Below are 22578 nucleotides of genomic sequence, written 5' to 3' on the forward strand. Positions count from 1 at the left end.
CAGAGGAGGGGCCAGAACTGTTACTCCTTCCTCCACTACATAACAACTCCTTTTACACCCTAGGGCTGCCTATCTTTCCTGAATTCTCCTAGTCTCTTAGTCCCACTTCTCTTCTAGCCTCTATTGGGCAAACAGTGTTTTATTCATCAACTAGTAAAAGAAACATATATGCAGAAGGATATCCCTCATCATCTCCTCTTTTCTGTCTAAATAAAAAGAAATGTTTTAACTTTAACATAGTAAAATTACATACAACAAAACAGTTATCAAATAAGAACTGTAGTTAAAAGTATTTAGAGAGTCCTCAAAGCCCTTCTTTACCTTCTGGTCACATCCGCACCTGAAGCCATGCTCAAAGGGATGTGGCCACTAACACAAATTCACTGGCAAGGTGAGATGCAACTAGAATTATTATTTAAGTTTCATGAATTTTTGAATTTTCTTATTAAGCAATTATTAGACATATTCAGCTTACTCTTAACTGTGCTACTTATTATGGGTTATGAAGTATCATAAATAAAATACAATTACAAAAGATAAAATCATTAATTAAATCTGTTTAAAATTAATATTTAGTGGAATCACATGATTTGTATGTAAATGTGTGCCACAGCCATCCATGTGGTAAGCAGTTGCTAAGAAGTCTGAGACTTCAAATACATTAAGAAGAGAAGGAATTACAGTTCAGACAAGCATGTAGGTGAAAAATGAAATAATCATACAGGTCTAAAGATGAAAACAATGTTGTTATCAAATACTCATTATTTATTAGCATGAGGAAATTAGTTAAATAGATTTACTGCATGATGTAGTTAGATAAGATGGATTTTTATGTCAGAGGTCATAGTTATAATTCATAGATTTATAAAAAAAATTAAACCACTTCTCTTTGTCTAACCTAGAAATATGCATGATGTTTGAGTTTAATTTAAAATGCAGAAATGAGGATATATTAACTTGAAACCTCATTTTATTATTTTATTTAAAAGGCAATTGTTTATAATGCATTTTTTTCTTTTCTAAAGGCATTACTTCACAATTAACTATTTAATATTAGACTCAGTCTTTACATGTGTGTCTGCATGTGTGAGTATGTATGTGTGTGTGTGTGTGTGTGTGTGTGTGTGATTACAACTGGATAGAGACAGGTAATATGTGTAAATAACACATCTGTACATAATAAAGTTTTATATTAGTTCTAACTTTCAGGCTCACAGATGAATTTTTGCCAATTTCATTTAAAATGGAGATAACATTATAAATGATTAATCTACCCAGAATGTCATTCTGTCAATCAAGTATAAGATTGACATTTTGATAAATTAATAATGATCTTTCTTGAAGAAATCTACTGAGATAATATAAATGATAAAAGAATGTGTTGATAACTGAACATATGCCCTCTCAGAATAAAAAAGTAACAAATATGAATGGTACTGTAATTTGAATTTTTGAAACCCTTACCTGCAAACCTTGTCCATCCATAGTAACAGAGTTAGCTCTTTGCATTTTGTTCTTGTCTGTCACTTTATTTGGCTGCTGGGAGCTGCCCTTTTCCTTTTTAGCTGTTGATTGTCTATCCTGTAAAAAAATTTAAAAAATATATTTGATAAATTATACTAAAACTTAAGAGGCATAAATGGTTTAAATGGGAATCTTTTACAAAGACATCCATAATTATAAACTTGGGGCCAATTAGCTAATCTGGAATATTTTCTGAAAACTAAATAGTTTTTTCTTTCAATCAAATCAATATATTTCATATCAACATGATTGAAATATTATATCAGTTAAAGATACATGGGGAAGAAATCAAAATTTGAATGATCCATACACACCCAGTATCAAAAGTTTGTAAGAACTACTATAATTTATTACTTTTGTTAACAATAAGGTAAATAAATTAAAATTTAAAGATTTTGATAATAAGCACTAAAAGTAGTACTTATAAATATATTCAACATTGAAAATGATTTTTAACTGAATGATGAATTTTGAGGCTACTGGGTACTTTAATAATTGTTATGTATTGGGAAATTCAGTTTCTACTTCTAATTCTTTTGTTTCCACAATGAAATAAACAGAAGAACAAGTAAATAAACCTATGATATGTGTCTGAATATGTATACAGAATAAGAATTGCTTGCTGCTTTCCTCTCTTTTCTCTTTTCTTATCTTTTTAAACCAATCAGCAATTATCACCATTACTCAGCTTTTATTAAAATCATCATTAAGCTTCTCATTGATACACTGAATGGTGTTTTCCTCTACCTAAACCACATTTGTGACAGAATGAATTTCTTGCTATGTCTTGAACTTATGCCTTCTTCTGCTTTGAGGACGTGGCTTCTCCTCATGTCTCTCCTCATACTTCACTATTTGCTGTCTCAGTCTCATTTAATCTTACTCTTTTATCCTCTTTTGAATCTATAATAAGCCTCTCCTTGGCCCAATCATCTTGACAGCATATGTTTGCATCCAAGTTACCGTCTTTCCATGACAAACCTTTCAATTACAATTTCATGAAGAATTTTACATCCATAATTTCAATTCATATCTCATCCTAAAACTTAGCTCTTATACACAAATGGCCTTTTAATCTGTCCTTCTCAGTATCTAAAACATTTATCATTGCTTGAGTAATTACACACTACCCACCAATAGCTTAATAAGTATACTACTATCATTTTTCCTACATTTTTGTAATTATTGCCTAGTAGACCAACAGCCTTTTAACTTCCCATAGCCAATACTCTACAAATCTGACACACCCCTTTTGCTCTGTCTAGCTGCTCTGGCATCCTCATTGTCCCTTGATGATGCAAACCTTTATCACTGCCTGGTACCCGTCGAGGCAAACAGATAAAGAATCAAATAACAACTAAGATTGAAACACTAAATTTTTTGAAGTTCATTAGATATTGCATTTAGAATTCTTGGATGACATCTAGTTTCAATAAGAAACAATATGATAATTGATTAGTAATGTCTGGCCATGGGCACCTTACTGGTTTAGTGCCCATATACTTCCTATTACTACTTTACATGCATATCATATTAACTCTAGATACTTGTTTATGTGGGATTTTATTTTCTTTAATTTGGATGGAAATTCATGTATAACTTTAAAAGAAAGGTTATTTTAAATAATAAGTGGTATATATATATATATATATACATATATATACATATATATTCATATATATTTTTATATGAAATCTTCTTGAAAATAATAATCAATGTAGTTCACTTACCTTTCAAATTCACTGAATGTATTTCTGATATGTCTAAAAGTGGGTGGTGTATTAGCATTCCTCTTATTTAAATTCTTTGTGGTTTCTTTTCATACAATGAAAATGGTGGGTTTTTTTCATATAAGCATAATTTCTGGTAAAGCACTGATATTTTTGTAAGAATTTTTTCTAAGTTTAGAAATTATGAGTTGATTCACAGATATTTCTAAACAGTACAATGCGTATGAAGATTCCATTACAAGCTGAAATTAGAAATTAGGAAGTGTGGGTTGAATCACACCTACTACATAATCCCGAGCTCCTATACAAAACTATGATCGTTTTAATTTTACAGATTTGTCTAGATTTAGTAGAATAAAAATATATAAATTCTTGAGTACTCTATCTCATTTAGAGTATGTGTCCTATAAACAGAAAGTACAAAATGGGTATACTTTCCATTCAGGGGCTCACTGGTATTTCTATTAGAAAGAAGTTCATAGTTTCAAATTCACATTGATGAAAAAAAAAAAAACATTCACTATATCAGTCACATATTCAAAGAACCTAGGTTAGTGCTTGTATGTGAAAGTGCTCAACTGTGTCAGTTCAAAAATAAATGCTATGATGCATGGAGATAAAATAGCTTATTTCTGTGTCCTTTGATTCAGGTATATAAGGTACGGGGTCAATACGCTACTGTGAAGAACACTTCTAAGCAAAGGTTCTGCCAAATGATGCACTAATTGTTATTTAGCATTAAATTTCTAAAATGCTAGCATAATAAGAATCACAAAACTCATGGTGGTTAGTTTCTTTGTAAGTGATAATTTTGCAGTGTGTGTCTGTGGGGGGGTTGGGGGGTGTATACCACACTGAAAATGTATAACAAGAAACACTGGACTATAGATATCTAAAAAAGCTGTGCTTTAGTTATTATTATCATTGAGCATTTATAAAACTGGGAAATCCCATGTGTGTTAAGACCCTCCAATTGGCAGTAAAAGCACATAATAAATGAACCATTTTCCTGGAATCTCTGTGGATAGCATTATATAAATTCTGTAGAACATAAATTTATGAAACATTGAAACATTAAAAAATTAAAACTCAAAATTCAGTTTTCAGCTGATGAGCTTTTATTTTTGAAATCTAGAGCCATATTAAAATGACTATAAAACAATTTCCAAAATCATCAGTAGAGTGGGAAGGGATGATTGGCTTATTGCATTTGCCTGCCTCTCTAAGCCCACACTACACAAAAGGCACATGATGTTTATTGTATATTTCTGCACATAGTTTACCAATACTAAAAGAGTACATATTAATTTAAAACACATATTTCAAGAAAAACAAGGGTATGTCTTTGTTTGGGAAGAAATTTAGTTGTCTTAATTTAGAAAAGTAATCAAGACTGTAAATATGTAAATAAACGGATAGGAGAATATAATGGTTTAATTGCCCCCAGTGGTTGCTCATTGTAATACTCATTTGTTTAACATCTGTTTCCAACCTGTCTGTGAGTTTTATGAGACTTTGTGGTATTTTATGTATGCAACATAAGTTAACAAAGATGGTAGCTTGACACAGTCTCTTATGTTCACTTAGAAAACCCTTACTCATTTTCTTCTTGTATGAGGGCCAAGGAGGGAAAACTGTTACATCCTTGAAAAATACTACACAGAGTGTTTCACCTGCCAGTCTAAGAGTACATAAATCTTGCCTGGAAACTTCCATTGTGATATTAAGAAAGTGAATTTCCAATGTTTAAACTACTCAGTTTCAGGAAGAGCTTCCCATTCCCCCACCCTCAACATCACACAGGAAAAATGCTTTGGGAACAATGGCAGGCTGGGTTTGCCTTTTCAACTGCTGTTTCATTTTTCAGCTTTTTGAGCTCTAAACCACAAATTAAGACAAATTTTCTCTGCCAGATAAATTATCCAAGATAAAACATACTGGGAAAATTATTGCTTTTGTCAATGGAAATTATTCAAACATTGAAAAGAACTGCTCTAAAAGACCACAAAAACTATATAGAACATTTAACCACAAAGTAGAAAATACAGTTATTGATATTTGAGCATTTTCAAATATCAACTCTTGTGTTTGCTATGCAGACATTTTAAACACAAAATTCAATATTTTGCAATTCTTGGGCTCCACCAGTCAAGCAACAGATCTTAAGGGGGAATGCATTGTATTTGAATTCCAGAAGAATAATCATCATAATAAACAGAGCAGTAAAGCCAGGCAGCATTCACAGAAAACAGAATGATGGGATAAATGAAATAAAAAGACCCCGCTTAAAATATATGCTCTACAAACAAGCTTTTTTTGTCCCATGCTGACTCTAAGAGGAATAGCATTTGTAAATTGGTGAAAACTGCTCCCTCAAAAGAGATGTTCGTGACAACATGTAAGCCTGCTGCTATCGATCACTCAACAACTATGATCAGCAAGTGATGATTACCTCGAGCACGGGAGTTTCTCCTTTCTGTGCAATCTCAGCATGAGAGACAAGCAGCCACAGAGCATTTGGCTTCATACAAAGCCACAAAAAATAATGCTCTGTGGTTAGCTGGAGCTACTGCTTGGGTTCCAGAACTTGCCCTAACATGAATGGTCTGAAAGGGATTACCACCCTGTCTGAGACTGGAGCAAGGTCAGATTTAAGGATTTAAGGATTCCTTTCCATACATTATGGCTCACAAACTCAACAGCCAAATAGCCGAATCAGCTCAAAAAATAAAGAAAAGAAAAAAGGAAAGAAAAGAAAAGAAAAAAGAAGCTTCATAGTTACTCCTGCCTTTGGGAGGGATCTACTCTACAGTCAGTTTGAATATTTTCCTGGCAAGATTCACCTCAAAGAAACCAAACCCTTGAAATCTATAAGGAATCCTTGGAAACTATAACAAAATTTAGTTGTGGCCAGAAGTCTTAATTAAAATTATTTAAAAACATCAAGAACACATAAAAGAAATGGGATAAAATTTAAAGATACCTGTTTCTTATTTCTTATTAAATCCTTCTTTTTAGATTTATTTCTTTAAATGTATGTGTATGAGTGATTTGAATGCATATACTTATATGTACCATGTGTGTGCCTGCAGATGTAAGAGGAAGGTAACAGAAAAGGGTGTCAGATCCCATGGACCTAGTGTTACAGAGAGTTGTGAGCTGCCTCATGAACACTGAGTAGAGGACCTGGACCCTCTGCAGGAGAAGCAAATGCTTTCAAACACCCAACTCTCCTCCCAGCCCACACTTCTCAACTTTAATAAGCACTTATTAAACAAAAGTAATCCAACAAAGGCATATGTATTGGGTTTAGAGGCAAATCCATGCCTTGTTGCTTATAACTGTGAAAGCTTAGGCACATTCTTTCCCACTGCGGACTCATCATTTATGTCACCTTAAAAGTGGGAGGATTTTAGCCAGCAGGAACAGAGAAAATGGAGTCAACAAACTGGCATGAAATAACAGTTCAGTAAGTGGCAATGCTTTGAATGAATGAGTAAAGCCTTCTTCCTACATGTTGTCACTAAGTCTGTCACATGTTGCTGAGGTTGTGGGCTGTAGGAAGTGGTGATGTTGGAAGCCCTGTGTTGCTGTCATTGATTACTGAGTCCTGATTTGGAATACTTGCTGTTATGGTATTGCACATTCCTCGGCGGAGATAGGATACCACAAATCAGAAGGCACTGCAGCCTAGCTTAAAGTGGCTTTAGATGTGGGGCTCATGCCCTCAACTTGAAGGCATGTTTTATGATTTGAATTACAGGTGTTGGGTTTAAATACCTCACACAAGGTTTATATACCAGCAGATAACTCCAAAGATTCATATATGGTGCAGTATTTCTATTATAAATTCCCAAGTAGAAAGAAGAAACTTAAAGAATGGGAGTCCCTATGTCTAAGTAATTTAATTTTTATTTTATACTAACATATGATAGCACAATTACAAAATAAAACCATGGTATGTATAAAATAAAAGCAGGCCTGACAAGTTTACTCATCCTTCTGTGAGCATGCTGCCTTCTGGCTGCAGCCTTCCATCTACAGTTTCAGAACCTCAAGATGGGAGTCAGAGCTCTCGAGTGTGCTCACCCTCATCATCTCTCTTAACAAAATTCAAAGTTCAATGAGGTGGTTCCTGTGGCATTCTCAGTACAGTACTGCTAGATTTAAGTAAACTTTCTTATTTCCTTAAGAGGAGTTAGAATTCAGTTATTATTCACTGTTTCAAATTGAGACTATTAATCGAAAGATTTGTTGCCATAAAAATTAGGTTGAAGGTTCCGCATAGAAACAGTTTTGAAAACTGTATGTGTGGAAGTGGGGGTGTTCCAGTTATATGTAGACACAATTGTGCTGGGGAATGAGTAATGTAATTATTGCACAGATGTCTTGAATTTTTGTAATACTTTAAAACAACTGAAAATGCCCTGCAAGACCATGCTATAGTCAAGAAACACCGTGTGTTGCTAATTAGAAGATGGACTCATAGGAAAGCCCGGGGTTCTATGTCAAGAGTATAACCAGTTATTAATAGTTTAATAGTTAAATGCTTAATATGTGTACATTTCTTTGTGCTCTTTCATTATTTTAAAGACTAGCACATAAGGATGTAGATGGAGTGAGTATGTGTATGCATCTGTGCATTCCCTCATGCATTTGTCCATACCTGGCTTGAAGAATATGTTACATCAAAAAGGATGATTTTGAGGGTGAGTGAAAAGCTACAATTTATAAAGAACCATGAAGAAAAATATACTACAGGATGACTTTAAAAAATACAATATATAAAATTTCTGTCTCTAAAACTGAAATAGCATATCATAATAACAGATACTTTTAATTACAACCTGTGGAAAATATGAGTAACTTTCTAGGTTGTTGTTAATTTCTAGACCTACAATAGTGGCAGGCATAATGCGGAAAATTTGCAGTTATTTTAAAACAAAAGGCATTTACTTTTGACTGCATATTCTGGTGAAGTTATGTGCAAAGCCATATGCTGCATAATACCTTCTTAGCCATTCTTTGTAGTTTTGGCAGCTGCTGATTAAGCAAAAGTTCCTCACTTCACTATTATCAAGTGCTACACAATAATTGTCACAATGTGTTGAAGTGAGTTTGGTTTTTTGTCATGTCCTTAACATTGATATTTTGTGATATACAATTTCCTCATTTTGTCACAAAGATAAATTGAAAATTCTTTAAGACTATCCAATTATTGAAATACAAAGAATTTTATTTCTATTATAAAAATGTTGACAAATAGAAAGTTACCATTATTGTATTAATTTTAAAGTGTTAATATTATCTATTATTTGGAATCAATGAAAATGTTTCTTACATCAATATAATATGATCATGACTTGAAGTTGTAACAGTTATTACATTTTTCTTACATACCTCAGGAACAGAAACTCCTGCAGTGGGCATAGTCTGCTGAAAAAGAGAAGTTTATATAAAAGCAGAAAAACTAAAGCTGAAAAGCAAGCACCAAAAGCACCAATGATATTACCATACCACCATATATCTGTAAGATGCACAAATTGGAACATACATACATACATACATACATACATACATACATACATATATATATATATATATATATATATATATATACATTCCCTGGATTAAATATTAAATAAATGGGCATCTTTCCACTAAACAAGGAATGCCCAAAACAAAACATGTCAGATTATGAAATAACTAATAACTTACCCAAAGGATGACTTCATTTATTCAGACTACACTGACAAACTCTCCTGTCAACTATACCAGCTTCCATTGCCTTGGTACATATGCTTCATTTTTACAGTGATAATTTATTAATCTCAATTTAGTTCTTAGCATAACCATTAAGAATTTTTTCTTTTACTTAAAAAGATAATTTTTTCATATAAAATATCCTGATTGTAGTTCTGATGGGACATGCCATTCTATAAATATGCTTCTCTTATTGGTTAATAAATAAAGCACTGTTGGCAAGCAGGAAGGCAAGATAGGCGGGACTAGGAGACAAGGAGGATTCTGGGAGAAGTAATAATGGGAGTCAAGATGTAAAAGTTGATATGTAGGACCAAGAGGTGTAAGAGATCTGGGCTCTCTCTGGTAAGATAAGATCATGTGGAAACATTTAGATTGATAGAAATGGGTTAATATTTAAGACAGAGTTAGCCGATAAGAAATGCTAGCAACTGACCAACAGTTTAATAAATAATATAGTGTCTTTGCATGTTATGTGGGGCAGATGTGGCTCTAGGACCAGTCTGGTGGGAAAGTGCTCCTAATACAGTTCCCCTTCTCTACTTCTCCCAATGTCTCCCAATCTCCCCTCCTATCAGGATCCATTTCCTTTCTGTCTCTCATTAGTAAACAAACAGGCTTCTAGGGGATAATAATAAAATAAAACAAAAGCAAATACATTAGAACAGGACAAAACAATCAAACATAAGGGCAAAAGCCGAAGAAAAGGAGTAAGAAACAAATATAGGAGACCCATTCATATGCACACTTGGGAATCCCATAAAAACACAAAACCAGTAGCCAGAATACATGCATAAAGGACCCATAGGGTAAAAATATATGTAAAAATATTAATGAATAAAAACATTTTATATATTAGAAAGCCCTGACACAACATAAGGAGATAAGAAACTTCCAAAGATGGCATTGTTTGTGAAAGAGCTCATTCTTAAGTGGCATAGACCTTCATGTAGCAATCCCCATATCTTTATGTCTTTCTCTTTATCAATACCAGCATTCCATTTTTCAGCATGCTCTCATCTCTTCCTATATACTCTGCCTTCTGGATGCAGGCAGAGCTAATGGTACTTGCCTCTTACCAAAATATTAAACATTACTATAATTAAATTCTATTGCTATTAGTAAATGTATTACAATTTGTAAATTCATTTACTATTAATAAATTGCACAATTTGTGTGTAATTAAATAAGTATCACCCTTTTATTTGAAAGTAGTTTGAAAAAATTAAACTATTCCAAAAATTTCATGACAGTACATCTTTCATTATCAACCACTGCCATGACTTTCTTAGATACCTTAGAAATATGTGTGCACATGTACATATATGTTTCTGTGTGTATTCATTTGCATGAAAGAAACAGAGAGAAAATTAATAATTTCCAAAAGCCTACAATCTTGTCTTATGTGAAACTTACTATACAAAATACCAATTTGTAAATATAGTTGAATCTCACACATACAAAATACTAAATAAAATTTCCTACCATTTTTAACTTTGAATTTCTTATGAATATGTATATATTTATATTTCATCTCTCCCTTCCTGATCTAGGCCATGTGAGGGAACATCACATAATGTTGCATTATCATGATGAGTATTAAAACAGCAGACTCACAGAACTTTGTTTTACTCTCGTAACCAGTAGAACTCTAAGAGCAGAAAATTGGCTTCTAACTCATTCAGTGTGTAGAACAGGTAAGCCAATGATGATGACCAAAATGTGTTCCTTTCTAACAAAGCTAGTTCAAAGCAATGTGTCAGCCATATTAACCATCTATCTCCTATTGATCTTTATCCAAGTTTATGCGAAGAATGAGGAACTGTGATACTCTTGAGCAACCAGAATGAGACCTTCCTCAAGAACCCTGAACAGAAAGAGTCTAACATTTGCAACTTAGATAAGTATAGTCTTCTTTGCTTGTATGAGGAAGCAAATTATTAGAAAGCTAAATGAGGTGGTTGTAGTGTAATAACTTGCTCAGGATAACAGCTAAATACAAAATGTATGCATCTAAAATGATACCCCATTTATATAACATCTAAATAAACAAATAAAAGCAATAAAACATATGTTTTAGAATACTCACACATATTAAAAAATGTGCAGTATAATACGTGATATATGGGGATTGCTATTAGTTTTCTTGGGTGTAAATATAAATATTTTATGAAGCAGAAAATCATGCTCAATAGTAGAAGGTGCTTTGCTGAAATGTTTAGGGATTTCATATCACAGTAGATTTGATTTTCTATAAAAATGCAAGTTAATAAGGAATAATGATTATGTTGATAGGTGTGCATAGTATATATTATGTATAAAGTATGTAGTATTTATACATATAAATGCATTTCATTCACATAAAATATATTAATTGGAGTCTACATTGAATTACATATGAAGAAACACTATAGATGCATAACAAAAATAATAGCACTGAATGAATATAAATTTGAAACTTCTTAGTATGCACTGTAATGTGTTTGGTAAGCATTGAAAATTTTGCAGAAATAAGATATATGTTATATTTGCATTCTAAATTTTAAAATATACATCAGATTATTTCCTAAGTGACATTAAAATAAAAATGTGTGCATTGTTCTGATAAAAGCAATAAAGTTTCTAGGTTTGGAAAAAGTAATGGCTGTACATAGATAGGAGAGAAACAATGAGCAAGCAAAAGTGAAGGCCTACTCCAAGTTAGGTGACAACAACACTTAAAACAGGAAGCTACCAGCTTGAGAATTTCTCTGCCTCCTAAGAAACACTTGTTGAAATGTAAAAATGATGAAATTACCCCATTTGAGAGTTCCCTTACAATCAGAATGAGTAGGTAAAGGGTTGCTATTAAATCAGCATGTCAGAGCTAGCATCTTATTGGGTTAAATTAAGGCCTCAAGCAGACAAAAAATCAGTTGCTACTTCGCAGAACACATTTTCAGATATCATATTACCACTTCTCCTCTCTTCTGTACATATTTTTAAATATTGAAGACAAAAAGAATAAATGTTTTAGTTTTGAAAACTATCTAGAGTATATAATTCTCAGTGTAATATATTTTTAATTAGAATTAATACAGGGACTGTATATTTTTATTTAATCAATGAGAGATGTGACTACAGAGGAATGTGATTGATTTTATTTAATCAGTTTCTTTTTAATATTAAATAGAATACACAGAACAGATAATTAGTTTAAAAGATGCATTTGCCTTTAGGGCACTTATTAAGTTCAATTTAATATTGAAGAAATTTTAAAATCCTATTATTCTTAAGTACGTATTAGGATATTTCTTGCCTTTGCATTTTCTAATGTAATCTAAATGTAATCACTTTAAATTGACAATTTAATCCAAATTGCCACAGGACAAAGAAAAATCTTTGCTGGAGATTATTGGAGGTTTTAGTTATTATTATAGGGACATAGTATTCATGATAAAAGAGTCATCAGTTATTACAGGACTAAAGTACAACTATCAAGATTAGGATTTAGAAAACATTCCATTTATATTTGAAATCTCTTAACTCTCTCATTGAACCAAACTAAACTGTTTTCAGATTGGAGGCAACAAGGTTTTCAAAATTAAATGGTTAGCATCAAAAATTAGAGTTAGAAAGAGAAACCCATATTGCAGATCAATGTTCTCAATTTCCAAATAACAGAAAAATAATCTAAATTATTGGAGCTTAAGATGTAGCTCAATGGTTATGAAGTTTCCTAGTATACTAAGGCCTGGGTATGATTCTCAGTACAACACAGAGAAAGGGAGAGGGGGAGAGAGGGAGGAAGGAAAAAAGAGAGAGAGAGAGAAAGAGAGAGAGGAAGAGAGACAGAGAAAGATGAAGAGAGAAATACAGAAACTGAGAGAGAAACAGAGACACATGCACAAAAGGTTACATCTGTAAGTAAGTTTCTAATTTCTGGCTGATGAAAAGTAAAATATCTTTAAATATTAATGAAGAATTCAAAAAATTCACATAAGTAAATAAAGAAAGTCACTGCTAAAGGGGATCACTGATTAACTCAGCACACCATTTTCTGCAGTGGTATTCTGAAAATAAAGTACCCAAATAAAATTATTTTAGTACTGTTTCTTTTCATTTGTTTTGTTTTTGTTTTTGTTTTCCAAGACACAGTTTCTCTGTGTAGCTCTGACTGTCCTGGAACTAGCACTGTAGACAAGGCTAGCCTCAAACATACAGAGATCTTCCTGCCTCTGTCTTCCAAGTGCTGGAATTAAGGTATGAACCAATACTGTTTGGCTATAAAATTATTTTAAACTGTTTGTTTTATTTTACATACAAGTATATATCATTGACTTAAAAAATGAATGGTAAGAGTGTTTTAAATAAAAGGAGAAAAATAAAACTATAAAAAAGAGAAATCAGAATAAAGAAAAATAAAGAAAATAATTGCTCATAAAGGGCACATGGTCTTAGCTAGAGGGGTAAAGTGATGTTTTACTCATACATTAGAATAAAACGTGTAAAGGCATAACTCATGAACTTTGTTTCTAATTTATGCCTTATAATATTGTGAACTCTCATATGTGTGGATTCAGACACACTATCATAACACACCTTTGTAAGTGGTTCTTTGCTCCTGGGGTCTTAGTAAAGTGCAGGTCAATGAAGTGTATGAGCCAGATAGACTGGAAATTATTTTTTATTTTCTATAGAAAATATTATATCCAATTAAAATGTAAATAACAAAAACAAAACCTTTATAAGCCATATGCAGCAAAGAATTTTTCTTCTATTGAAAGTAGATTTTTTTCATACACTATATTCTGTCTGTGGCCTCCCATCCCCCCACTCCTCCCAGTTCCTCCTTAGATCCCCTCCCAACTGCATCCAAAACCTTTCTTTCTCTCTCTTGTTAGAAAACAAACAGGCATTTAAAACACAATAATAAAAATAAAACAAAAACAAACAAGACTAGGACAAAGCAACAACAAAACAAAAGAAAAAGCACAAGAAACACAGCTAGACACAGAACCATACAAGTGTGCACATGTGTAAATCCCATAAAATGTAACTGGAGAATATAATACATGTCTAAGATGATTACAAGGTTAAAATAAAAAAGGCTGACCAACCACTGTAAGACAAAGAGCCTCCAAAATAATGTCCCTGAGTTTGTTGCTTGCTTAAGTGCATGGGGCCTGCACTTAAGAATGGTTTGTATTACCCGTGACGTGCCACTGAAGAAGACAGACTCTCTTGCCTAATCACCAAAGTCGATTTTATAAGCTTGTATTAACAGAAATTTGATAGCAAAATTATTTTAACTGTGCCTGTGATTACTTCACTATTTCTCCTATTAATAACATATATGGCATTTATGTTTGATGAAAACATCTACAAATATATCAATTAGTCTAATGGAAGAGAAAGAATGAATGATACACAAGCAAGAGGAAGAGAAGAGAATCCACCTTACAAAAGCTAACATAATAGGTTAATAGCTCTACATCTGCTACCCATAGTACATCCATAATACTGTCTACGATGCCTGTTGTTCCTCTGCATAAAACATGACTAGTTATAGAATTCTTGCACAGTATATTCAATGTTCTACTGCTTTTCCAGAAAAAATATAGATAATGAAAGAATACAAATAACAATATTTGCAACCAGAGTTTAGTTTTTATTTCCATCATTCTTTGAAAAAGAAAAAAACCTTTGAAGACACATTAGTTTATAGAATTTGTTCTGATAATTTGTTCATCTGAGTATCCACTGATCACATGCCAAAACAGTTTTTAACCAGGTTAAAATCCAGCTCTGTATTCACTTTTGGTACAATTAAATTGAGTCAAAAATTTACACTGACTGCCAGTCAACCTTATCATGAACTTTCATTATGTGCTTGTAATTAATTGGGCCCAACGAACAATATCAGTACTGAGTTATAGCCTCTTTTCCCCTGACCATATAATTAGAATATAATTACCCACAGGATATCAAGATGATGCGGAACCTTTCCTCTAAATGCGCCCTCATTAGGAAATAAGTCTCAATGTACATTTATTCAATCAGTGTGAATTAATTAAAATGTTACTGAAATAAAAGAGGGTAGCAATAAAGAGTGGCTGGCATCTATTAAGAGACTACCACTTGAGATCTGCATGCACAGTTTATCCTCAAACACATTTAGCCTGAATAGAAACTTTGGTATGTAGAATATGCTATAAGTACTATGAAATCTGAGTAAACAAATGCATGAGTATCTTCATTATGAAAGCATTCATTAGACAGTGCCTAAAATATCTTCAAGGTTTGGGTAAGCCTCTAAACACACCATTATCTTCTGCGAATTCCATAGAAACATTATCATGAACTTGGATGTATTTGGTGCACAAAATCATTTTGATTTCAATGTGTCTAGGCAACTATATTTTTACCCCTATACTCATTTACAAATATGGATAGTAAAATAAATATTTTCACTTATTAAGCTTATAAAAAGTACAAACTACTTTTGTCATATTAAAACACCTCAAACCACATAATCTAGCTCAAGCTATTTCAATACCACATTTTTTTAAGCTGAACATATGTATCCACCTAAGAATATATTCCTTTTTAGGCGATGCATATTATATCATACCACACATTCAGATTATATAAAACATGGTAAAAATAGTAAATGCATAAAGAATCTGAGGGACATGTGATGCTTCCCACAAAACAAAATGTGAATTTATGTGAAAATAGTCTACCTACAATACTTTTATTCATATTTCACTAATATAAGGCTTATAGTCCACTTCAATAAAATTGTTTCAAATAAATAAATGATCTATATATGAACTTTCAGGATTAAAAAAGAACAGTTGAAAACATTTAAAATATCTATCTGTAATGAATTGATATATATTCATATTTCAAGCTTTTATATCTTAAAAATTGGATTTAAAAATAGGTTTTATAAAACTTAGTTCTGTTATTACAATTTGACACTCTTTCCAAAACCATACATGCACTGCTTTTGAGTGGAAACTGGATCAGCACTAGGGCAAATTGCTATTTCCATATGTTCTTTAGGAGTAAACTCCAATAAGTTTGCAAATAATCATTTTATTTTTCAAAAATATGTGTATGTGTATAAATGTGTATGTGTACATGTCTATGTATATATTAGGAATCCATGTTTTGCTTATACCCTTGCATAAATTATCACCAGGCATTAGATATATCTTGTTTGAAACTAAATAATGAAATAAATAGTGGGATAACATTAAAAAAAAAAAACACAGGTAGAGGCATGTTCTTTTTTTTAACACGAAAGATGTTTTCAGTACTTCACCGAATGAAATTCATATGCAGCCATATATTTTCATAGCATGCTTGGAGAAGAAAAATTAAAGGAATAAGGAGGACTAACCATACTGAGCATGGCACAGGAGTGTTTCTAATGTGTCAAACACCATAGAAGAGTTAGAAAGGATTTCTGTCTAGCAAAGCCTATTGGTAGCTCAGTGCTGTTCTGAGGGTCTCTGTAGGAAGTACCTACATGTAGGGTGGAAGCTACTGAGAGCTCCCAGCCCCCATCTTCCAGAGAATCATTCTTTTTTCACAGGAAAAGTTGCTCCCAGAAATGTTCCTGGTTCTAGATATCACTGTCTGTGATGTATTGAGGTAGTCAGAAAGTGCTAACCCTTAACTTCAGATAGTTGGGAGCAAGTCAGTGATTTGTTTGGTTTTTGTCCCAAATTCCCCAGTGAAGTTGTGACCTCAGCTACTGTCCCTCTGAGCACAGTCTTGATAACCTCAGGTTGCATTTCTACTCCTCCACTTCTCTCAAATGTTTTCATTTTTTTCTCCCATGAAGGGCTTTCCATTCCTCCATAATCACATACAGCCAAACTCCTGTTTCAAGTTCAACTCCTGTGCCACTCTAACAACTAAATTAACTTAATAAATAACCTGAGAATTTTCATCATCAGAACTGAAGAATAATGTGGACTGAGAAGGAAGAAGCACTTGAGAATGGTTCTACACATCTGAGTATGCTTGAAGTTACAGTTAAGAGACAGATTCATGTGCAAACACAGAAGACAAGATGGCTGTTTCATTGGGAGGGACTCTCAGGCACACAAAGGCACTGCTAAGAAAGTTGAATGGCTAGAGGTTTTGTTTAGTTTTCTATTTTAAATTAAAGTGCAAATATATAAAATGTTACAACAGTTATAACTAATCAAGAAAAATAACTAGTCATAGGAAGAGAGAAGGCAGAGAATACTAGAATGAAAAATGGAGGTACATAGGCACAGTACAAATCATGGGTATGGAAGAAACAAGAATCGGGGGGAAATACTTTGTAAAACACTTATGAATGGTTTAGAGTAAGCATTACTATAGAAGAGAAGAGAATATTTCAGAGCTACATTACTTCAGGATTAGTGTAGCTTAGGTAAATGAAGATAGAAATGCCATGACTCTTCAGAGGGTGTTTTAGGATTTCTCTTACTATGATGAAACATCACAACAAAAAGTAACTTGGGGAGGAATTGGATTATTTCATTTTACAAATCTCATGGCAAACTCCTTCACTGAAGCGTGAGCAACAACTCCAGGCCTAAACTTAGATGCAGGGACTGAAGCAGAGGTCACGGAGGAGCTCTGCATGTTGCCTTGCTCCTCATGGCTTACTCAACCTGATTTCTTATACAACCAAGGGACATCTGTGTGGGATGAGCCCTCACATATCAATCCCTAATTAAGAAAATACTTCACAGGCCAGACTGGTGGAGACAACTCATTTGAGACGCTCTTTCCCCAAAACACCCTAGCTAGCTATTGCAAAGTGGAAAACCCAAACTAAACAAACAAACAAAAATTAACTAACAAGGAAAAAGGATGAAGAAGGGAAGGGAGACCCCAAGTGACAACTTTTATCATCTGGATTTCACCACATGGAGGGGTCCTAGTGGCTCTAATAGAACTACCACATTCCCTGGGTAAACAGCAATACAGATTGACCTAAGCAACAAAAATGGGAGTGAGCTACAGATCCCTGGACAATACCAAAATGAGGAGTATGGAAAAACTTACATATTTATTTGTCCTTAGGTTCCCAGCAATAAATAAATAAATAAACTAAATAGCTGACATTGAATATGAAAATGGAAGAAAACTTAGGGATGGACATGAGGGCTTTCTGATTGCCACTCTTTCAGTAAGAAATATTAAATCCACGTGTTATTTTTGCTATGTGGAATCTATCCTTATAAATCTAATATTAGGCTTTCAGACAGTCTGGATTGGGCTACATTTAACATCTTAAACTCAGGACATGGCAGCATTAGAAAAATATTAACTCCTAATGTCAATACTTCTGATTCTGTCCTGCTTACCACAATCATCTCAGGAAGAAGACAGGCAGAAAAAATAATAGAGAAGTTCAGTTATCTAGACACATTCATGTCACAGTTTGTGGCAAGCTTGCCTTGTCCAAGTTTTACTAGAACATCCAGTTTGACACATATGTGATGACAAGGGACAGTTTTAGCAATTACTTGTATTTTACGAGGATTGCCTTTGGATATGGTGTAGCACAGTAACTTTTGACTCTGATTTGAAAATTTTGATATTCACCATTTCAAACTATTTTCTTACAGGAATTGCCATATTTTAACATTCTCTTTCTATGAAAATGGGGCTTTAATAGTGGTCTATCAAGAAATTAAATATTTAGTTCATATGGATTATTTGAGGTTAGACATGACATGGAATTTAATTTTCTTTTGAGTGTTCCATGTATTTATACAATAATTTTAACATGGCTGATGTTCTAGCAAATGTGCATGAGGGTTTATCTAATATATCATTATTACACCTGATTATATGTGTCTTCATACTTTCTACCAGTTTTTATTATCTAGTGCTATTTCCACATTACTCAATCAGGGTACCTTTAATAAGACAAAAGTCTTTCTAAGGCTCTTAGAACAGTTCTTCCTCATTATTCTCTTCAATACTAGGTGCTTGAGTACATTTTCCTTTCCAGGCAACTTTGGAATAATTTCATGAAGCAAAAAAATAATTTTTTAGGAATTGCCATGAAACTTGAAGCCATGGATTCTTTGTGTTCAGTTTAATTTTTTTTCTTGGTATACTTAAAATTAAGAAAACTTTTTAGTTTTGTTTATGTCTTCTTAGGAATAGGATGGCACCTTCTCCTTGAATAGTATTCTCCTGGAATCCAGGGCAGTCTCTTGGTACTCTTAGGCATTGGGGGAGGCCAGCTGCCCTCCATGTTAACTATGCATTACTCTGATGCTGGTGCACTTAAGCTGATTTTTTTCTCTCTTCCTTTCCTTCTTTATCCTTCAGTTCTCTAGACATATATTTCAACGATGGTAATTTGGAGTAGATATCTGCATTAATATCCGTTATCAATAAAAATTGCAATTGCTATTTGTTTAACATTTTACAGTGACTCTTCAGGCATGCAATCTATGTAAAATCTATGAGATATGCTAATTTCTCCTTCTGTAGTTGCAGAATTATTACTATTTTTGGCAATACTAAAATGAAATTTAGCCACAAGTCATCATTCTATATTTAAATTAACTCTTGTTATAAAAATGCAAGAACAATACTTCCTTATTTCACTGACTGTTTTGATATTGATGAGATGCAAGGCAGTGCCTAGCACTGTCATGTATTGATCTCAGGATTGCATAAAAATAAAACTCTAAAGTGTTTCTCCAGATAAACACTATCTAGCTTGGCTCTTTTTTACTTTTTCTTTTTTTCTCTTTTTTTTTTTTCCTTAAAGCTACTAAAATCAAAGGTTCAGAAAATACAAACTGACACTGTCAAATTTTTAACATTTTGTGAAACAAATCTCTAGTTCTCACTTAACTTTGGCTTGAATTTACTCACGTTTTGGCTGGACCTTACTTAAACATTGTTGGCAATTACTTATAAAATAGCCTAAATCATTCATCAGTATGCAATTCCAAATCCTTATTTTTGAATCACAAATATACATGAGTATTTTGTTTCCTTTGAATTTACTTTAAGTTTTTCATCTTGTTATGGTTGTAAATCCTTTTGCTCTTTATGTATGGGTTCAGATTCTTTTATTTTCATTAGATTTTATCTTCTTTAAATTTCCAAATTATACATTACTGGCACTGTAGTTTGGCTTTCCTATGAGCTGTGATAAACTTTCCATGGCACAGTTTGTGTCCTTAAAAAGAATTATAACTTATCCTATGTACAACTATATTTTAAGTAGAAACTATGATTGAAACTTATAGAAATATTGTCATAGCCTTATTAAAGGAAAACACAAAAATGGACCTGTATGGTTATAAGTAGAAACAAATATAATGCAATAAAGATAATGACCCTTTCTTAATAAAAAAATATCCTGTGTCTTTGTGTGTCTATATGTGTGTATGTTTGCACATCATCAGACAGATGGTTTCTGCAGAACATAGCAATGCAAACATTAACAAAGACAATGTAATGCATTGTGGTCCATCTGATTTCACAGGTGATGTAATAATCACATAATGGCTTTCTTTGTTGCCCCCTTTCCTATTATGTAGACTTTCATTTTGCATATGAGGAATATGCTAAACTAGAAACAAATGTAGGCCTATTTTATATGCATCATCATACTCTAGTGCTCTGAACTGTTTACTGGGATTTGCATGCTACAATTTAATGCCACCAATCTTAAAAATTGCATAAATGCAAAGCAGCTTCCTTTTATTAATAATACCATGAAACTGAACCTTTTAGACTTTCAAAATATAGAAAAAAATGAGATTCCTTTTGCCTATCATTACCATGATGACAATTATGAATTGACCTATAATGAATATTAATTAAATGAATATTAAGTAATGACACTGATGAAACATTTATTGAGAACTGACAATGTACTTTATCCCCATTCTTTTGACAAAAAAAAAAAAAAAAAAAAAGATGAAGAAAACTGCAAGGGTACAAATTCATAGGTAGGCTATACAAAATATTTAAAGCATATATGTGAGTTCAGTGACTGTTGCTAAAGGTGAAAGAGGTAAGTGGAAAAGAAGAGTGAAACATCCGTAACTGTATAAAATTAAAATGTGACATTTGGAGCAGCATGCTCCAGCCTCATTCAAGTGTTCACACCTCCCCATCACACACTACATCTATGGAAGAACATGTGTAGGGAAGAAAGTTACAGACAGTTCACAAGTTTCAACAATGTAGTGAATTCAGATGTGTACCTCCTCCTATCATCGGCTGATGCTCAGCATTGTGCTTGTCGTTATTAATTCTCACTTGCGTGAGGTAAGTGATAGATAGATGCAAAAAGATCCCATAATAACTGAGCTGTGAAGAAGAATCGCACATCATCGTCACTCCAGCAGACCTTCTGACATTCTGTGGAGTAGTGACTTAGTTTAACACATGCTCTAAGGAAGACTTCACATACCCTCTGCTATTTAAGATGCAATCACCATATTTACAATGTATAATTTAGAATTCTTAAAATTATGGAAGAGTAAGAGAGATCGGAAGAGGAGAAGTTAATATGGCATATGGTTCTTCGAGGGTGTTATACGTAGGACTACGTAGATAGCTGCTGCAGTAACACCATAATTGGCTACATTACAGAGTTAACAGTAAGAAGAAAGAGGTAGAATCAAGACCATTTGACTCAAAGCTAAAGAATATTCATAGATCATACATTTCCCAATTAATTTTGTTTCCCTTTCTGTGATATAAAAAGTTTTCCTATTTATCTGGTTGGCATTAGTATACACTCCATTACTAAAACTTAGTAAGATGCTATAACATGGAGATTATCCCAGAAATAATTTCTCAATTGTCAAAAGGAAGCATTTATATGCATGATCTATCAATTCTTTAAGATATAGTCTCTTCTTTTTGGTGAATACTGCTGTGATTATATCATCCACTGAAATATTAAAGTTTGAATGGAGATGTGATAATCATTTGAAGTAAATTTAGAAAATAAAATTCATTATTCCTGTCAATACAAGGTGTCGATTACACAAATATTCCAGCTATTATGCTCCTGTGCTGCAGATGTTTTTGTAGGACAGTAGCAACTAAATTTCTGCAAATAATGATCTTTTGTAGAACAAAATAGAATGTGATAGTGATACTATGCACAGATGGTTGTAAGTAGGAGAGTGTGTTCTTTAGGAAGATGTCCACTGAAGGGTTATTTACAACAAAATGAGGGAAAGGAATGGGTACTGTGGTAGCCACAAACAGTGCATAATTTGGATGTGCTTGATTGGAGAAATTTTGTAGCCATTCCTCATAATAATTCACAATACACTGAAATATATTTAATCATATATATTTACATATTAAAGTAGTATGCCACTTGACATATCAGATTTAGTTACAGAAACATAAGACAAAAATCTAAGTACCAAAGAGTTTTTTTTTTGTTAGATGGTTCTTTTATTTTACTGAATTGAAGATTAAAAATTTGTGTCTTTTTTCAATTTTGTGAGTATTTATAAATAAAATTTAGTTTTTAAATCATAGTGAAATCCTCATGGTTACA

At 32.8% G+C, this 22578-nt stretch overlaps 1 protein-coding gene across 1 annotated transcript in view; it reads right to left on the reverse strand.

Moving 5' to 3' along the window:
- Dgkb (diacylglycerol kinase beta) overlaps positions 1-22578 on the reverse strand; it is a 702490-nt gene that overhangs the window by 425200 nt on the left and 254712 nt on the right. Inside the window, exons 14-15 of the mRNA XM_051175084.1 lie at positions 8655-8690; positions 1465-1581 (exon numbers count right to left, since the gene is read on the reverse strand). Of these exons, the coding sequence (XP_051031041.1) occupies positions 1465-1581; positions 8655-8690 (153 nt within the window). The remainder of the gene's footprint in view (positions 1-1464; positions 1582-8654; positions 8691-22578) is intronic.

Source organism: Phodopus roborovskii, unplaced genomic scaffold (genome assembly GCF_943737965.1).
Source record: "Phodopus roborovskii unplaced genomic scaffold, PHOROB, whole genome shotgun sequence".
Classification (NCBI taxonomy): domain Eukaryota; kingdom Metazoa; phylum Chordata; class Mammalia; order Rodentia; family Cricetidae; genus Phodopus; species Phodopus roborovskii.